Genomic DNA, 21,010 nt, shown 5'->3' on the forward strand with positions numbered 1-21,010 from the left:
TTAGGAAAATCATGTTAGTGACTGAACAGAGAATGGATTGGAGTGGGAAGAAACTTGAAGCACCAGACCCACCAGCAGGCCATTGCAATAATTGAGACATGGGGCGATAAGGTCCTGTACTAGAGCAGTGACAGTGTAAAAGGAAAGAAGGTATATTTAAGAGATGTTACAAAGGTGGAATTGACAGGCCTTGGTGACAGATTGGGTGTAGGGGTGAGAGAGAGTGAGGAGTTCAGGATGACACTTGGTTGCAAGCCTGAGGGACTGCTGTTACCTTGGACAGTAACCTTGGAAGTTTGGGAGAGGGAGGGTTAAGGGGAAAAGATAATGAATTCTGTTTTGGACATGTTAAGTTTAAAATGTCTACTGGAAATTTAATTCAAGATGTCTAATTACAAATCTACAACTATCAACCCATAAGCTACAGTTCAAATGGAAAATTAGGGAAAAGAGTAGGAAAGTTTTCTTCCTTCTGTGGATATATAGTATATATGGCTATGTTCTGTGGAACTGGAAAGGGGAAAATCTAGTAGAAAAATCACAATAACTTAGATTCTTATAACACAAATCAAAGAATTCTGCTTTTTTGTTACAATCTTATTTTCACAGAATTTAAAGTTAGAAGATATGTTAGAGTTTATCTATTCTAAATTCCTGCACAGTGCACAAATCTCTTCTACATCACCTACATGACAAGCATTGAGACTTTGCTTCTATTCACATAGTACTTTTTGATGTTACACAAGCTTCCAGAATGACAATGTCTGCCTTTCCATCCACAAGCAACTCTCAATTATCAGGTGGACTTCCCTATATTGAACTGTCACCTTCCATCTAAATTCCATTCATTGACACTGGTTTCCCCCATTCAAATCTCTCTTCCATTGTTATAGCTTTTCAACTTTTTATTTTATTTTGTTGTTGTTGTTGTTTGTTTGTTTGCTTTCTGGTGAGGCAATCAGGGTTAAGTGTCACACAGTTAGTAAGTGTCAAGGATCTGAGGCCAGATTTGAACTCTGGTCCTCTTGACTCCAAGGCCTGAGCTCTATCCATTGTGCCACCTAGCTGCCTCGCTTTTCAACTTTTTAAAAATAGCTCTTATGCAGAGCAGATAGAGAGCCAGCCTTGGAACCAGGAAGATCTGGGTTCAAGTTCTTTCTCTGTCTCACACTAGCTATGGGACTATAAACAAATCACTTAATCTCTCAGTGCCCTTAGACAACTCTCTACAGTAGGAGTTCTTAGCCTTTCATCCTTGAACTTGTTTTTTTTTAAATATATTTTGATACCTATATTTCAACATAAATGGCTTCCTTTGCAATCCTATGTATTTTATTTTGTGCAGTTAAAATAATTCTTCTAAGGGGTCCATGGCATAGAAGAGGTTAAGAAACTTTTCTCTAAAACTATAAGTTAGAGATTAATTGCTAATCTGCATTGGCTAAAATAGTTTCCATGCTCAGAGTTCCCTATATTGACAAAATCACAAGTCTGGAGGGAAAAAAAAGTCTTCCTAATTGTTTCATCCTCCCTGCTGGACACCCCTCCTTTAAGGATTGAGAGCTTAGACACTGAGGATCAGATATGCAGCAATAGGTTGAATCTCTGATACACATCCTCATCAATTATATCCTTACATGATATATTTGTGTCCAAGCCCCAGAGTAGTACAGACAGAAATACATGTACTATAGGAGCTCCTGTGTGGAGTAGTAGAAAGCATGCTAAATTTAGAATCAGGACCTGTGTTAAAATCCAGACTCTACCATTTACAATTTGTGTGACCTTAGGCAAGTCACAACTTCTCTGAACCTTCACTTTCTTCATCTGTATAATGAGAGGGTCAGTCTAGATGACCTGGTTCTGACCCTAACTCTATGATTCTGTGAAACTTTCCATGACCAAACCATGGCATGGCTTTTTATAGCCTCCTAGGCCATTTATCCTCCTGATTTCACACTAGCTTCCTGAGAAATGGCAACAAAGATCAGTTGTTCTCCAACAATGGTGCCCCCTAGATACTCCCTCCCTCTAACCCCAGTTAGAGGTAGAGCTGGCATGGTTCTTATGCCTCTTCAGTGCATACTTCGAGTTGAGTTTTGTTCTCTCCATTGCTTTTGCTAACTTGATCTCCTGTTGTCCAGGGTAAATATCTCCATTTCCTTCAACCAATCCTCAAGTCCCTTCCCCATCTCGATCACTTTTCTCTAGAGATTCTTCAATAAAAGAACAGGATACACCAATGCGGTCCCCTCCCTTGTTCTGTACACTCTATGTCAATAGAGACTAGGGTTACTTTAGTTTTTTTGGTGGCCACATCCCAGCTTTGACTCATGGTGAACTTGCAGTCAACCAGAACCACAAAGTTTCTTTCGCATGAGCTGCCCTCTAACCACATCTGCTTCATCCTGTGCTCGTACATTTGACTTTTTTTTTTTACTTAAGTACAGGACCCAACAATTCTCCCTATTAAATTTCATTTTATTTGTCCCTTGCAGATAGGGAGGAGCATTTGGCAATAATTCCATTTTCCCAAATGGAAAACTTAAATAGAGATTAAGTGAAAGGCCCAAAAAAATTAGTCAGTTTTAGAGTCAGGACTAGGCTTACAACCCAAGTCTCCTGTCCTCTGCCTGGTCCCTTACACAGTAGGATACACTCTAATGAGTAGCTAGAGAAGTGACTGGTAGCATGTTAATTTATCAAATTAAAAGCACACATATATTAATAAGTCTGAGATCAACCAAGTGGCAAGTATTTGTCACCTACAATAGAATTAGTGTTCTAAATAGATTGAATAAAACTATCCCTCCTTGCAAGAAGCTTACCTTCTAATGGGGGAGATAATAAAGACATATATAAGACAGGATAGATATAAAGAGAATAAATACAAATAAATATTTCCTTTTCTTCTTTTCTTATCAGTGAGCCTTGGCATAACTGAACCCCATAAAACTTAAATGCTTAATTCTATACTGCAGCCTATTTTTAACTTTGAACTTTCATTGAGAATGTTCAGTTGATTTTTGTTTTTATATCCTTAAGAATACCAATTCTGTTTATTATGAATGGGTATTAAAGCAAAGTACTGTCCTCATCTATTTGTCATTAAAGATAGAACAAATAAAAGGAAACATCTATTGTTTGTTTTTTTACTGAGCTAAATCACCCCAGCCCACCTCCCCATGCCCAGTGGAAGTCTTCAATATAGAATGGAGATGTAAAATAAATGGAGTTCATATTACATTTAGGATACTTTTTTTTTAGGCAATTGGGGTTAAATGACTTGCCCAAGGTCTCACAGCTAGTAAGTGTCAAGTGTGTCGTCTCAGGCCAGATTTGACTCGGGTCCTCCTAATTTCAGGGCTGGTGCTCTATCCACTGAGCCACCTAGATGCCCCTAGGATACATTTTTTAAAAGGCATGGCAATTGAATCTCTATGATGTTTTCAAGTGCTCACCTGGACCTGCAAAATAGAATAAGACAGATAAAATGCTTTAGATACATTTTATGTTTTTTTCCTTTATCACCAACGGCACCAATTGATCCTTTGCATTGTGGCTTCCATATTCATTTCTCTATAGGCAATGAGGTGGAATAGTGGATAGAACTCTGGGCCTGGATTAAGAAAGACCAGAGATCAGATTTGGCCTCCGACACTTGCTAGCTGTGTGATCCTGGTCAAGTCACTTAATCTCTGCCTAGTTCAGTTTTCTTAACTATGAAATGGGGATAACAATAGCACCTGCCTCACAGGGTTGTCATGAAGACCAAATGTGATAATATTTGTAAAATGCCTGGCATACAGTAGGTGATTAATAAATACTTGTCTTCACTTTCTACTAAAATTGTTCTTATTCAACTTATCAATGACCTCTTGATAAAATCCAACTCTTCCTTTGACCCTGTTAAACACTTTCTTATCAGTTTGGGTTCTTTGGTACTCTACTATGACAAGTTCTTTTCTTTCTCCTTTGCTGAATTGTTTACTTCATCCTTTCTACCAACTCTGGTTGCTATCAAAGTTCATCCTACATCTGCTGCTTTTCTCCTACACACATTCTCTTGGGCTCTATTCATATGGATTCAATTATCACCCATGTAACTCTCAAATCCTTTTTCAATGCCTTTTCTCTAATCCAATATTTCTTGGGGCCTATGATCCCTAAAACCCTAAGACTTATTCAAGGCAAACATTTCTAAAATTTATCATCCACTTCATCCTCCAAAAGGCAGCTAGGTGTGGCGGTAGTTAGAGTGCTGGGCCCAGAGGCAGGAAGATTCATCTTCCTGAGTTCAAACCTGGCCTCAGATACTTACTAGCTGTGAGACCCTGAGCAAGTCACTTTACCCTGTTTGCCTCAGTTTCCTCATCTGTAAAATAGGCTAGAGAAGGAATGACAAACCACTTCAGTATCTTTGCCAAGAAAATCCCAAATGAGATCATGAAGAGTCGGACACAACTGAAAAACGACTGAACAGCAACATCATCATTCTCCAAAACCTCACCAACTTCACCAACATAATTAATGACATCATAGTCATCTTGGTTCCCCACACTTGTCATTTTTTGCCACCCCATTTGAGTTGCCTCCCACATTTAGCCTATTAGAAAGTGTTGCCTGTTCTTTCATAATTCTTCTCAGATTCTTTCCTTTTGTTTTTGGTGAAGCAATTGGGGTTAAGTGACTAACCCAGGGTCACACAGCTAATGAGTGTTATCTGTCTGAGGCTGGATTTGAACTCAGGTCCTTCTGACTCTAGGGCCAGTGCTCTATTCACTGTACCACCTAGCTGCCCCAGATTCTTTCCTTTTTACTCCCACAATATGGCTCCCATCCCAATTCTGTCTAAGACCTGGACTACGGCAATCTCCTTATCAGGTTTCTTTTCCATAAGCCCCTCTTATTTCTTTGTATTCTACATCTAATATCCAGAGACTTCCTCAGCTGTCATTCTAATAGCTTGCTTTCACACAAGCATAGAATTTAAGAGCTGGAAAGTATATCTGAAGCCTAACCCATACCTAAACAACATAGCCTACAATGGTTATCTGGTCTTTATTGAAAACCTCCAGGGACAGGAGCTTCTTATCCCCTAATGCAGCTTATTCCACTTTCAGACAGCTCCAATTGTAATGAATTTAATATAGTCTAAATTTGTCAGAGACAAAATCTGCTCTGTGGTGCCACTAATGTTGAGACAAAAATGGAAAATGGAATTCACAGGGCTAAGGATGGCAAAGACTATAGCTCAAATATGTCTGTAAGTGTCCAAGTTTGATCTGTTTTATGTCTACCCCACATGGTGACCAACATGTTTAGAAGACACTTGAGATTATGAGTACCTATACAACTCTTTAAAACATTTCTTTTGGAAATGACCAAATCTTTCTCATATGGTTTACTCCAAAACCTTCATTTGAGAAGAGAAGGGCAATACAGAAGCGTGGGGGAACCTGGTCTGTGACTACCTTTGCTAAAATACCAGTTTATTTCACTTTCGAGGAAGACAGATCAAAATGTCTACCAGTCCATAAAGTCTAGTATCAACCTCAAAAATTTCCAATGAATTATTTTTGCAGAGTTTACACATATATCTTTTTTGTATATGTATAACTATATACTATGTGCAGATCATATTTATCTATCTGTGCTTGAAAAACACCATGGCCTAGTAGAAAAAGCAAATGTATTTGCTATCAAAAAATCTGGGCTCTGCAGCTCTGAACTTGAGCTAATCAATTCCTTTCTTTGAGCCACAGTTTCCCTATGAGTAAAATCTAAATAATTCTTACACTCCACTTCTTATGAGGCTATAATAACTCCAAAAACTTCTCATTTTGAGCTTCAATACTCTCCTTCAGTTGCACTCAACTTATGTAATTGTCCTCATGTCTTGTTACACTGGAGATCATATTCTCTGAGCCTGCCAAGCAAAATATTTACCAGTTTATATGGCATTCTTCTGTTCTCACCTCTAAGTTCTTATTTGTATTATTCTTCCTACCTGGAATATTTTTCTACCACCCCTGTGCCAGCCTGTGTCCACTCACTTTTCAGAATCCTGATATGTATCAGGGGATGTACAGGGTTTTCAGAAGGACTAGCACCTCTGGAGTGAGGGCTGTTTGTCCACCTTTGGTGTCCTCCTGATTCATCCAACTCTCACCTGTGGCTCCAAGAAGCTATAGCATGTGCATTAGCCACAACCCAGTAAATCATATCACTAGATGGGCTAACCCAAGTTGAGGGTCACTGACAGGGCTCAAACTTGTCAGCGAGTTAGGGAGATGTCTACCCTAAGCATATGAAGATTTTCTCTGACAGAATGTGTGGATGAGAACAATTTATTCCAGTAGCCATGAAGGCAGCTGATGCGGAGACTGTGGAACGCTTAGATCTTGGTCAGGCATCAAAGATATCAAGGTCATCCATTGCATCCCAGGGCATCACCTGTTATTTTGACTTTTGTCTTGCCTTTAAACTTTGATGACTCAGGAAGAGAGAGTAAGACTGACAACTTTGTGCAACTCTACCCCAATTAAATCCAATTCACACACAAGGGAAGACAGCTCAGTTTTCCAAATAGTAAAAGGTTAACCTTTTAAGTGCCTGAATGTTGAATTCTAACTTCTTGAAAATGGACAATTCAGTTCTTTGCCATCCTAAATAAATAAATAATAGATTAGTGTTTTGTCTGCAATGTTCTTTCTCCACAACAACCCTGAGAGCTTATCAGTGCAGATATGATTATTCCCATTGCACAAATGAAAGAATGGAGTATCAAGGGCGGGGTGTGTGTGTGTGTGTGTGTGTGTGTGTGACTTGTCCAAGGTCCTGAATATAACTTACTATCTTTCCTTTGGTCAGGACCATTGTTATAAGCATCATTTATAATGATGATCTATAAATGTAGCAGATAAAACACTGCTTCTCCCCACATCCCTTCTGAGTTGTATGGTTATCAACCCTTGAGTGTGGCATGTGAATGCTCCTGGAAAGTAATGGGTAGAACACAAGTGGCCATTATCCATGTATAAACACATACAGATTTGAAAGACTTAAGCACTCTCATCAATGTAATGACCAACTATGACTCCAGAGGACCAATGATGTCATGCACCTCCAGACAGAAGAGTGATAGAAGTGATAGAAGATAAAAAAGACTCTGAGTGCAAAATGAATGAAACATTATGAGATATATATATATATATATAGATGTATGTATATACATATTTATACATACATACACATGTGTGTGTGTGTAGGCAGCTAGGTGGGGAAGCAGATAGAGCACCAGGCCTGGAGTCAGGAAGACCTGAGTTCAAATCCAGTCTCAGAGACTTATTAGCTGTGTGACCCTGAGTAAGTCACTTACCCCTGCTTGCCTCACTCTCTTCATTTGTAAAATGAGCTAGAAAAGAAAATGGCAAACCATTCCAGTATCCTTGCCCAGAAACACCCTTGGACAGTGATGGAGTGCTATGGTCCATGGAGTTACAAAGAGTTGGACGCCACTGAACAATTGAACAACAACAACAATAATATGTGTATATGTATATCGTGTGTGTGTGTGTGTGTGTGTGTGTGTGTATGTGTGCATGCACATCTGCACTTGAACCCACGTCTTCTTGATTCTGAGGCCAGTTTTCTGTCACACTTCATCATCTATAAAATGTGTATAATACTACCCATATTGTTTGCCTGTAGTGTTTACCTCATATGTTGTGAAGATTAAATTAGATTTTATAGGCAACATACTTTGCAAACTTTAAAGTGCTACATATATGTCAGCCGTTCATAATACAAATGTGTCAGTTTCTTATTTTGCTATCCGTGTGGTGAGTGTAGGTCCTGCCTCATCTGTGAAGAGTATGCCTACCAGATTTGTAATTGATGACTGTTCTACCAAATCTGCTTCATTCCGAACCACTTTCCTAGAGCCCTTTCTTTTATGTCATATATACATAATAGGGAAAGCTAGGCGTGGGTCTGTGATAAATGATTTAAAGGGAACCCAAAGGAATACAGTGAATGATTGGTACTAAAGCACCAAGAAGGAACACCCCCATCACCACCACCACATTTATCACCACCAACAACCTGCTCCTTGGTCTCTTTTTTTTTTTTAATGGCAAATGCCTTCCCTCATATCTAATTATATTATTACAGATCAATTGAAATTTATATCAAAGTGAGCTGATTCAGCAGAATTTTCTCTTCCATGTCCTATTCCAGTCCACTTTATTAGCCACTCCCTGGCAGAATTAGGAAGTTCCCAGTCCAGATGCTCCTTGTTTAATGAGGCAATGAAGAACATTCTCAGCTCAGTTCTTGAGATTTTATTACTCATTGCTGTCCTATTAGCATGTACATGGTGCCATATTTCCAGAATGCTTTGTAATCATCCATTATTTCTTGTAGTGCTCTTGATGTTTATGGGGGTGCTTCATGGCAAAAAAAAAAGTCATCTGTCTTATTTAGAAAGTATCTTAAATATTGCTGAATTGCTGAATTGAAATTGTTGTATTTTTTAGCACTGGTAATTTACTGATGAATGAACCTTGAAAAATCATCTCTCTTTCCCTTGCTTCTGGGTAAAGTTACTCTCACTCCATCTCAGGAAGATAGCTGTTCATCTTTTCTTAAACAGTTTCTAGGAAAGATAACCACAGCTTTATTTAGTAGTGCTTCCAGTGACTCAGAAGTCTTCATGATCATAAGCAGTTAAATTATCCTCCAAAATAATAGCACCAAAGTCAGAGGTGTTTCTAATTCTCAGTAATTGACTCTTCATATCTCCACACCATGCTTTCCACAATTTGGCCATCATCTTCACCTCTCTCCTGCCTATTAGAAGCTGAGTTCTGATTGGTGAACTTTCACCTCATCTTGTCCTGTACCAGGCCATCTTGATACCATGCCCTCAAGAGCACTCACATCCCCCATCTACTTCCACCACCACCCTTTATGTGTTGCTTCCTCCCATTAGAGTATAAGAACCTTGAGGACAGGAATTGCTTGCTTGCATTTGTATGTGCAGCATTTGGTATAGCATCTGACACATAGTAAATGTGTCTTTTATCTTTTTATCTTTACCCATTTATAACCAGAATACCATTTATAATCAGAAAATCATTGTAATGGAGCTGTTGCTAATATATTAGAGTGTTAATAAAGCCTATTTAACTTAAAATCTATTTTAAAATTAGGAATTAGAATAAAGTTAAATTAAAAAAACATTTAATCCTACACTATTTTCTAATTATAAGGAGAGACAACATGGCATAAAAGATAGAAATTCTGAACCTAAAGTTAGGAAAATGTGGGTTCAAATCCTATTTCTTTTTTTTTTTTTGGTGAGGCAATTGGGGTTAAGTGACTTGCCCAGAGTCACACAGCTAGTGAGTATTATGTGTCTGAGGCCAGATTTGAACTCAGGTCCTCTTGACTCCAGGGCCGGTGCTTTATCCGCTGTGCCACCTAACTGTCCCCCCAAATCCTATTTCTGATACTACCTGTGTGACCATGGTCCAGATGCCAGACTGACTATGACTGGTCCTCTTTGAGTCTCAGGCAACTCTCTAAGATTCTAAATTAAGCTCCTACACTAAATGAAATAACAATATATTTTGAGCTCCTGTGCTGGAAATCTATCATTTTCTCTCATTGTCTCTAAGTTTTTCTAGGAATCCCTTTGAACTACATCATTGGGAAGATTTATAGCTAATGGGAATCAACAAGCATTTTAAAACAGAGTTAAGGGCATCTTCTGGGATTGTCCTGCAGCTATTCCTCCTATGATGCATGAACTGTGAACTGAAAGTTTTATTGATTCTTAAGAATTCTCCATATCACCAGAGTGACTGTGCATAGCTCTTTATTGCTCACAGGGAAAAAAAGTGACCTGAGGCACTCAGGCTGTGTACCCAACTCAGGCAGATGGAAGCCAGGTGGCCACAGGAACAGGTGCCACCTAGTGAATTCCTAGTATGCTTTGTGCTTTAACATGCCTTATAATTGCTACACAAAGGACAGACAAGACCCTGTAATAATTTCCTCATCCCAAATAGACCTGTTACAGCCCCAGACTTGAGTGTTAAACAATGATCCTCAGAGGAAAAATAATTTGTTTTCCCCAGTTAATAATCCATTCTACAAACTTGTGTGTGCTAGATCCTATGAGCTCCACTGTGACTCACAGCAATCAGATTTCTTGGCCCAGGTCCACAGTTTTTGTTTGCTGAGACAGAAATGGCATTTGCTTCTTTAATGTGGCAGAGCTCTTAAACACATAAGGCATTTGTCTGCTTTCCAAAATGTAGGTGCCTGCTATGGATGTCCACAAAGCCCTAAGCTTTTTAGAGGGAGAGACACTATAGAAATATTATATTTCTAGGCATGTAAAGATGAAAAGCACATATATCCCCCAAAGATACTAAATTTGGACTGTGTTTCAAGAGGAGTAAAGGATGATGGGATTATAGATTTAGCGATGGAAGAGATTCTAGAGGCCAATGATCCAACTCTTTCAATACAGGTGAGAAACTGAGATAAAGAGGGGGTAAAGTCACTTGCCCTGGGCTATACAGCTAGTAGATAGCTGATGTGGGATTTGAACCAGGTCTTCTGATTCTAAATTCAGTGTCCTCTCTGCTGCCAGATGTCATCTAAGAAATATGTAAGTGAAAAAGAAGACAGGCAAGTAAGGAAAAGCAGCAAATGGCCCATATACTTTTTTGTTAACCCTGTGATATCAACAAAAATCAAGGAATGGTCCCAGCACACTAAGTGGACCCCATGCTAAATTTAGGAGCACAAATGAACAAAAGTCACACAAGATAAATAAGCATGGATGGGTTGGCATCAGCATTGTTGTAGGGACCAGGAATAATTTCCTCCTTCTACCTACACTGATAACAGATATCATAGATTTAGAAGATACAAAGTCATCTAGTCCAACCCCCTAACTTTACAGATCTAGTAAATGAGGTTCAGAGATGTTAACTTAACCAAAGTAACACAGAAGTAAGTGGCAGAGCTGGGTTTGCCCCCAAGTCCCATAACTCCAATCGATCAATATTTTTAAGCACCTACAATCAATATTTTTAAGCAAAGGCATTGTGCTAAGCACTGTTCAACACTCTTCTACTGTACCACATGGAGTATATTCTGGGCTGGTTCATAATTTTCCTTAAAATTATTTTTGGTTAAAATTCTGATCTATTTTAGTGTTGCCTTATGGAAAATCCAGATGTATTCAGAATAGGAAAAATAGTTCATATTTCTCAGACGCAATCTGAGGAAAATGATTAATTTGAGAGTAGCAACAGTACCCTGCAAAGGTCACTTATACCCTTATATTCCCCTGCATTTACTGACCCCACAATTCCAAAATTCACTTAGTCATAAATGTCAGCACAACTTAAGAGAATTATTTTGGATTCCACTGGATTCATTACAAACGGAAAACTCTAACATTATACTATGTCTTCAGCCTGATACCTAAGACTCATAGGTACAAGAACAAAAAGTAGGATAAATTTTTGGACTCATAAGTGCACATCTGTATCTACCATTTGTTTAATCAGTGTATTTTAATTCAGAATCTTATAACCAGGGATTATTTCATAAGTGATTCAGAACAGATGACTCAAATATTTATGTGTAAAGCAAAGTATTAACAATAAGGTTGGGCTAAATATTTTCAATCCTTTCATTCCCTCTTTCAAGCAAAGCAGAGTAAGATTTGTGGAAACTTGAGCAAAAGCATGAATAGGTAGGCTAGGACAGAGGTGGAGAAGCAAAGCTTAGGTAAAAGGCATGGTCTGACAGGTAGAGAACTGCAAAAGGCAAGATTCCTGGCATAGGCCTAAAGGTAAAGGCATGGGAGCTAAGGTAGGCATGAGGGTTCATCGTGAATAGGAACCAAGGTGAGATCAGTGAAGATGGTTGGTTGAAGTTTAGTCAACAGCCAGATATCAGGACCAGAGCAATTAGTAAGGCAGATTCTACGGCCCATGGCTGAGAAAGCCCAAGGAATAATTTCTAGGAGGACTCTATTGTTCCAAAAGGAATCTGGGGACAATTGTTGCCTTAGACAACTTGTATCTTCTCTCTAATCAATCCTGTCTCCTGAGATGGTCCCTCCTAAGTCTTTAAAATGCCAGATATGTTCAGACAGTCCTTGTTCTCAGTGGAAGCAGCAGTAGCCTTGACCCAGAAGCACTTAGGCAGTTAGGTGGCATAATGACTAGAGTAGTGGACCTGGAGTTCCAGTCCTGCCTCAGATACTTATTATACTGTATGACCTCTCTAAGTCCCAAATTCCTCATCTGTAAAATTGGGATAACAATAGCACCTACCTCCCAGGGTTGAAAAAAGGATGAAATGAGATAATATATATAAAGCACTATATATACGCTAGCTATCATTATTATTATTATTCCTGTCCCTGCAGGATGCAGTACTACAACTTCTGACTACATCTGGGGCTAGACTATGGAACTAGAGTGCTCTCTTCATTACAGTCTTCTTCCTCTAGGCCCCAGTATACCACCCCCAACAACTACACCCTGACTAAGGCAGGGGTCCTAATAGCTTGACAACTGTCTCACACATCTCAATCATTAATCACAAGCAATAAATACTGCAAATTTGGACAAATTATTTCACTCCTCTGGGTTTCAGTTTTCTCAGCTATAAATGAGAAGGTTGTATTAGATGATCTCTAAAGCCAGAACAAAACATATGATTCTACAATCTGTATTATTCAGAGCCTTTTCCTAAATAAAGACCCTACGATCTCCCCCTAGTCTGACTGCATCTTTACCTAAATCAATCTTGAAGCTGTGCAAGGTCCTGTATTTCAATTCTTCCTCTTTGCAAATGCAAAGAAGAGAATTTAATGGCATAAATATTTGTATCAGAAGGCCAAAATTTTTTTGCAGGAACAAAGCTGATATTTCAGTTGTCAGTTGTAGGGGGGATATCCTAGTGAACAAATTACCCTCCTGCAAATTAAACTGTATTATAAGCAATTGAGCTTAAACTGTAATGAGAATAAGCTTTCTCAATAGATCTTTTTCTTGAGATAAGGGGTTCTGAGATGTTATTTTGCATATATGTGCTATCCTTTTTCAATATTGTAGTCTAGGCATTCATTTCTCTCCGTTTATTGCATAGGAATGTATGGGGTGAAGCAAGGACATAATTTAATTTATTATGACTGTATTTGACTTTGTATCTCTCTTTAGGTTACTACATGTACATCGAGGCATCTAATATGGTTTATGGGCAAAAGGCTCAACTGGTGTCAACATCTCTAAGAGGAGTCATTGGAAAGCACTGCCTCACATTTTTCTATCACATGTATGGAGCAGGAACTGGACTCTTAAATGTTTACTTGAAAATGGAGGGTTATAGAGAAGAGTCCCTCTTGTGGCGAAGAAGAGGCGAGCAGAGTATTACCTGGCTAAGAGGATTGGTTGAATACAGCTGTGAAAGGCAGCATCAGGTAAATGAAATAAGCTGAGCCTCAAATTGAGGAAATTCCAAATTCATATCCCTCAGATGGTCTTTTTGGTTTTTCCTTCTAAAAAGAAAGTTGATTTCCTTCTTGTTCAATATCACAGTTGACTTCATCTGACAGTTTCTGAGCAGTATTCTGCTCTTGTAGTCCTTTGCTTCTCTACCAACACATACCCTGTTGCCAGAGCTGTTCAGTGGCAGTCATTCAACTCTGTTTGAATGAGATTTGGAATTAAAGAAAACAAGTGAAATATCCCTACCCTTTGACCCAGAGATTCCACTGCCATGCATATATAACAAAGAGGCCAAAAAGACAAAGAAGGCCCAATATACAAAAAAAATATGCTTTTTGTAGTAATGACAATAGATGTCCATAGATTGAAGAATACTATGCCACAAAAATCATAAATATGAAGCATTTAGAAGAGCACTGGGCAGATGTAAACTGTACAAAGTGAAGTAAGCAAAACCAGGAAAACTGTATATAAATATATATGTAAATATATATATGTATACACATACACAATAACTACAACAATATAAATAGAACAAAAGTAACAAAACTGAACACTTTGTAATTATGACCATGCTTAGTCCTTAAGGAGAAATGAGAAAATGCACGACCCTTCATTCTTTGCAGAGATGGGGAATGGTATCACACCTGGTTGATATGCTGGTTATTTTTGCTGACTGGATTTCTTTCTCTCTCTCTCTCTCTCTCTCTCTCTCTCTCTCTCTCTCTCTCTCTCTCTCTCTCTCTCTCTCTCTCTCTCTCTCTCTCTCTCTCTCTCTCCCTCTCTCTCTCCTTTGTTACAAGGAATACCTTCTTGGGTAACAGAGGAAGTAAAACATACATATAGAAATGACAGTGATAGAAGAATAAAAGATATCACCCCCCCCATTTTTCAAAACTCACAATCCCTCAAGCCTCAGTGTCAGCATCATGGCAATTAGAAGCACCAGAGTAAACAACAGCTAGTTAAATTCACATGATAACTAAGGGAAGAAGCTAATCTGTCCACAGCTGAATTGCATTCCCTGCCATTATCAATACTTGTTGGTATGTAGTAAGGAGGTGGTAGCTGAAGCTAGTGGGTAATTAGAATGACTGAAACTACATATATTTTTGGTAAATTTGATTGTTTGCAAAGAGAGATTGAAGGGCATGGCTTCACTGTTTGAGACCCTCTAGAAATTTCTTTGATGTTTCTCTTGGGACTGAGAGAGAGAGAGAGAGAGAGAGAGAGAGAGCTGAGAGTTAATGTCTGCATTTTTCTTCTCCTGTCCTCTTGAGTGTATTGCCCATGCTTAGAACATTTCCCAGTGTCTTGGGGGTAATTAGTCAAATATGAGATAATGCCATTCTGAAACACCTAGGCTGTACCTCCAATAAGACAATTGTTTTAAATTGTGCCTCCATCAACCTCAGGGCATATTGGCAGCACCAGCTGTAAAATCCATACTTAAAGATTGTATAACGTTCTGCATATTACCATTGTACTGTTCCAGTTACATTATTTTCCTAAACATTGGTGTGTGAGCTCAGGTTTTAACTGAAAAGAAGGAAAAGTAATTTGTCTAAATAATTAAGTTATCTATCCATCCCTCAGAGATATATATATGCAGTAATTTGCTCTCTCCCAGTATTAACTGTACAACTATACAGCTAAAAATCTAGGTACCTGAGAAAACAGCATTGAAATTGCTAGTACACTTTGAATCCTTTACTTTTCCTGACAGCAACTAGTGCTGAGTAGGCAGTTAGGTGGCACAGTGGATAGAGCACCTTGCTTAAAATCAGGAAGACTCACCTTCATGAGTTCAAATCCAGCCTCAGATCCTTACTAGCTGTGTGACTCTGGGAAAGTCACTTAACCCCATTTCCTTTAGATTCCTCATCTATAAAAGGAGCTGGAGAAGGAAATGGCAAACCACTCCAGTACCTTTGCGGAGAAAACCCCAAATGGGGTCACAAAGAGTCAGAAATGATTTAACATCAACAAAAAACTAGTGCTGAGTACATGCTTTTCTGACTACAGCGGACACTTGTTATGACTTTCAGTATAACTAAATCCTTTTGATAAAGCTGGGTTTTTAATGTATGGTCATTTCCCAAGAAAACATTTATATTTCAGCATATTTTTCTTTACTTTTCTAGACCACCTAAGTTAGATATACTTTCAGAATAACTAAATCTCAGTGATAAAACTGAGTTATAACAGAGTTTTAAACTCTAAAGTTATTTCCAAGGAATACATTTACATTTCTGCATTTTTTTCTTTAGTTTTCTAGACCATCTAACTTAGCGTAAGTGGAGTAAATGTCAACAAGTCAAGATAGTATGTTAAATATCTAAAATGCATGTGGTTCAATTGTTTTAAAATGTAAAACAATTAGATCTATTGTTAACAAATGTTCCATAGCCTAGAGCTTCAAGATTTTGGTTGTGAATCAGTGCTTATTTACAGTAGCAAAATAGGCTACTCTAACATTTGATAAACACAAAATTAATAATCAGCACGCATATGTAACAAGAGAAACAGTGGGCCTATGTAATTACTTAGGGAGTACATTCACTTTTTCTGATTAGCCCAGTGGGAGTTATCCAAAGTACATGATAGCCTTGCTTATCATTGGTGCTCAGTAATGTTGATCAACTGACACATTGTATGGATATAGGCTAGTCGGGCAGGTCATGGCCAAAGAGTACAGAGTTACATTGGCATGATTCCAGTCCCACTCTGGAAAACTTTGATTTAGACTGGGGTGGGTATCAGGCTGACATGAGCAAGCCTTTTAACCAGGGCTTCTCCTGGATAATCGGGCAATTCCTAAGGGAACTTGCTTTGGGGCTGCCTAACTAATACAAGGAATTCAGATAGATTACCTAAGATCTCCTGAAATATGTCAGAACAAATGTGCAATTACAAAACCAGCCTATTCCCCACACAGGTCACCTTTTCCAAGATGAATACTTTCTTTCTTTTTTTTTTTATTCATTTTTTTGTTTGCTTTTTTGGCTAGGCAGTGGGGTTAAGTGACTTGCCCAGGATCACACAGCTAGTAAATGTTATGTGTCTGAGGCTGGATTTGACCTGAGGTCCTCCTGACTTCAGGGCCAGTGCTCTTTCCACTGTGCCACTTAGCTGCCCCAGGATGAATACTTTCTAAAATCTTATCTGGTTAGGATCCATATCATTATGGCAGACCTGAGACTTCCAGAAGCTGCCCTAGACTTTTGAGTTCCTGCATCTCTGCAGGACCAAAATCAATCTTTGGCTTCTCTCACCTTTCCCAGCACAGTATTTTCAGAGTTTTTGTTGCTGCCATTGTTGTTTTTACTTTGGCTATTCTACACTGGGTCTGTCATTAAAACTTTTTTGACGTATTAATTTCAAGTCATCCTCAAAGGCTTATTAATTGCCCAATTTATATTCCTTTGAAATATTTAATTCAAATCATAAACAAACCCAAATAGGAGACAGCTACTTATTACTGTGTAGACCACATATCTTTTCTGAGAAGGATTTGCTAACCATTAGCCTCTCTGAGGTATTAATTGGCTCACTAGACATTGTCTTGGAAGCCTTATTACTAGCAAAATAAATCAGTCCTTTACAATTTCTGTTTTCAGGGCCTGGGCATCAAATCAATTTTGTTCTCAGAATCTTTAGAGTAGTAAAACTAATCCCCTTTTCTGCTAGTGCCTCCAGCTCTGAGGTCATAGTGCTCAGCGTGACAAATGTACTCCTGCCTACTTGATCAATTAATGTAATTCTACTTGGTTTGTCCATTTACATATGTATATATCTTCTTTAATATTCCTTTGAATCTGTTATCTCTTTGATATGGGCACTCACTCAAGGCCAGATGACAAGCTCTCCATACCTGCCCATCCTATGTGGCTCTAGACCATATCTTCCCATAAATCCACCATCAGGGGTCCAGTCAACCAATGGAACAGGTGTGCTAGTCATCCTTTGTTCTATTCAATGTCAGCAACCAAACTCCTGGTGAGTTTTCTCTCTATAAAAATACATAATACTCTTAAATCCAATGTGAACTGTTTTTCAGATTGTTTTTGAAGCTATTCGGGGTGCATCGATAAGAAGTGATATTGCTATTGATGACATTAAATTTCGGGCAGGACCCTGTACAGGTAAAACTTATTTATTTTTCCTAATTACACAAGTTTGATTGAAATGGATTTTGCAAAGTGATCTCAGGCTTATTAGATGTTTCTTTTTGTCAATAGAAAAAATAATTATTGTTCACTTCTATTTGTTTTTCTTTCACAGAAATAGAAGATATGACTCAGCAGTCATCAGGATTTTCTGAAGATCTGAATGAAATTGAGTATTAAGAAACATTTTCTAAATTGGATGACATGCCATATCAACTAAATAACTGAACAACTGCACAACCTCTCTCCTATCTTGAAAAACAAAAGCAATTGAATACTGAACAGTTTAAAATATTTTACTGGTGTTTAGAAAGAATTTGGAACACCTTCCCTCCTCACTTTTGCAAGATTACTGACTCAGGGCTTTTTAGACCTTTCTTATTTTATTTTTCTTCTCTCTCTCTCTCTCTCTGGCATGTGACAACTGTTACTGTTTGTACAGGCTTTTCTATTTTGCACAGATCTTGTATCTTAATATTTTTATTGATTGTAAGTCATTTTTAAAATTCACAGATCAAGGTAAGAAAAGATGTACAACAGGGCTGTATGTAATAATTTTGTGCTGATAGGCCCTCAGAAATAGTAACGGGCACATTAAAACATGCAACTTGGCAAGACATAGGGAGAGGGGACTTCTAGGTAGGCCCTGGGTGTCCCCAAATGGGGCCAGGATGACCCACTGTGGCTATCTCCTTGGGGTATAATCCAAGACAACATGTGCTCACTTAAATCCGCATTCAGTGAATGTTTGTATTGGGTGGAACACTGGTCTTACGGGGGTTTGGTTTGATTTTAATTTCAAGAATAATAAATGTTTAAAGTAAGTAGCATTGGATATTGATAATATCCTGCAGATTGAATGCAGTTTTTCATGGTGACAAGTTTGTTTGGAGAAAAGTCTTTTACTTCTTGTACCTTGTGTTCCATAAAAATGAAATTTTTGCTACTTGTTGCCACAGCAATTACTATAATGAACCTATTTGTTATTCTTGTGTATGACAAATGGGCCTCCATAAATGTTCTAGCACCAGTCAGTTAATGTTATATTATGGTACAGTGTTATCTGTCTTATTTTTGCCCTCAAACTGTACTTTAGAGAAGTCACCAGTCTTCAGTGAGTATGTGGGTAGAGATTACACATTTTTATAAAGCAGGTCTGAAACTATTTATGCACACACTCCCACCACTTTTTATAAATGTATTAAATAATTTTGTTGTGGTCAAATGTTTTGATATTCAAGTTTTGAATAATTAAATAGAACTACTGGCTATTATTGAACTTTTAAGATAATCTATGCATCTATATACTCTGTCATACTGTTTTGAATGACAAAAATATCTAATAAATGAAATTTTAAATAATTTTCTTTTTGGTTTCCTTATGTAAATAAATTTGCTCATTAGCACACAAAGTATTATGTGGAAAGCACAAGTTTACTGGGAGTTTTATTTTGTTTTATTTTTCTTCTAAAGCTAAATATTCTAAGAGATATGGGTGGAGAGAGGCTGTGTATAAGTATAGAGGATAGACTATGAAAAGGCACAGAGAAGGAAAATTGATGTCATGGAAAAACAGCTAGTAGGCATAATTGGCTAGAATGGGGGAGTGGCAGTACATGAAAATAAGTCGGGAAGAGTAGATTTGAATTAAATTGTGCAAGGCTGGAAAGTTTGTATTTTATCCTATAAGCAATGAGAAGCTAATGATGATTTTTGAGCAGGGAAGTGACCTAATCAGACCTGTAGGAGTTGTAGATTAGAGAGGGAGCAAACTGGTAGCAGAGAAACTAGTTTAGAAGACTATTGCATTTAATGTCATAAAAAGTATCTATCTAAATCCAAAAGCAAGCATCATACACTAGGGGAATGTACTAGAAACTTTACCATTAAATGCAGAAGTAAAGCAGGGATGACCACTTTTCCCCACAATTACCTCATATAGTTCTAGAAATGACAGACATAATAATAAGAAAAAGAAAGCCATTAAAAGTGTAAAGACAGGCAAACATGAAATAATGGTCCCTATTTGCTGATCACATTATGGTTTACTTAGAAAATCCTAAGGAGGGGGGCGGAGCCAAGATGGCAGAGTGAAAGCAGTGACTTGCTTAAGCTGTCCCCCAAACCCCTCTAAATACTCATAAAAAATGGCTTTAAACAAATTCTGAAGCAGCAGAACCCACAAAAAGACAGAGTGAAACAAATTTCCAGCCCAAGACAACCTGGATGATTGATCAGAAAGGTGTATCGCGCTGGGCTGGGAGCATGGAGCAGTGCAGTGTGGGTGCGCAGGCTGCAGTGAACCTGGAGCAGGCCTCAGAGGACTGAGTCATGGGCAGCTGTGGAGATTTCGAGACTCCTCAATCCACTAATGCCAAAGACAACTTAGAAGGTCAGTGGGAAAAGTCTGTTTCTGGCGGGGTCTCAGCTCCATTCCCCAACAGCTTGGCCCGGGGTGGGGGGGGAGAGAGGGCAGCTGCTTCCTGAGCTTCCAGCCCACAGACTGAGGCGGAATCCAGTGGCTGATCAGAGTGGGATGGCAGGGATCTCTTTGCCAGTGCTGAGGAAGGAATCTCTTGCTTTGCCCGTGTTTGGATCTGGGTCACAGTTTGGGGTGGTGGTGCTGGGGTGAGGAGGAGCGCTGGCTTGGTGGAGCTTGTAGTAATCGTGGAGAGAAACCCCTCCTCACAGTTACAGGACAGAAAGGAATACTTGTGGTCACAGGCCAGGAAAGGAGTAAACACCTCGCCTCTTATAATACCACCTTGGAAGAACTGAAAATTTACAGGGCCCTACAAGTATCTCTGAAAATAGCTGTACAAACCCCTGAAGCTTGGGACAGTACATTCTCCACATTGGAAGCAGACTCTTACCTTAACAAAGAGTTTAAAACTCAAGTAATTGGCTGGGATCATGAGCAAGCAGCAGCAAAACGAGTCAGACTATATTATCTTACTTTGGTGAAAAAGAAGATCAAAATATACAACCAGAAGAAGACAACAAAGTCAAAGCTCCTACATCCAAAGCCTCCAAGAAAAATATGAATCAGTCCCAGGCCTTGGAAGAGCTCAAAAGGGATTTTGAGAAGCAAGTAAGGGAAGCAGAGGAAAAACTGGGAAGAGAAATGAGAGTGATGCAAGAAAATCATGAAAAACAAGTCAACAGCTTGCTAAAGGAGACCCAAAAAAATACTGAAGAAAATAACACCTTAAAAAATAGCCTAACCCAAATGGCAAAAGAGGTCCAAAAAGCCAATGAGGAGAAAAATGCCCTAAAAAGAAAAATTGGCCAAAT

The 21,010-nt window shown here is 38.6% G+C and overlaps 1 protein-coding gene across 2 annotated transcripts in view; it reads left to right on the forward strand.

Moving 5' to 3' along the window:
- Nucleotides 1-19,078, forward strand: part of MAMDC2 (MAM domain containing 2) — a 222,146-nt gene extending 203,068 nt beyond the window's left edge. Inside the window, exons 12-14 of one of the 2 annotated variants that reach the window (XM_021001775.2) lie at nt 13,260-13,519; nt 17,608-17,692; nt 17,832-19,078. In XM_021001775.2, coding sequence (XP_020857434.1) covers nt 13,260-13,519; nt 17,608-17,692; nt 17,832-17,896 — 410 coding nt within the window. In that variant the 3' untranslated portion in view covers nt 17,897-19,078. Of the gene's footprint in view, nt 1-13,259; nt 13,520-17,607; nt 17,693-17,831 lie in introns of those variants that run through there. The other variant, XM_021001776.2, reaches the window with a different exon arrangement.
- Nucleotides 19,079-21,010: the final 1,932 nt, after the last annotated feature.

The sequence above is a fragment of the Phascolarctos cinereus genome, unplaced genomic scaffold (genome assembly GCF_003287225.1).
Source record: "Phascolarctos cinereus isolate Bilbo 61053 unplaced genomic scaffold, phaCin_HiC Scaffold_4;HRSCAF=312, whole genome shotgun sequence".
Taxonomy (NCBI): Eukaryota; Metazoa; Chordata; class Mammalia; order Diprotodontia; family Phascolarctidae; genus Phascolarctos; species Phascolarctos cinereus.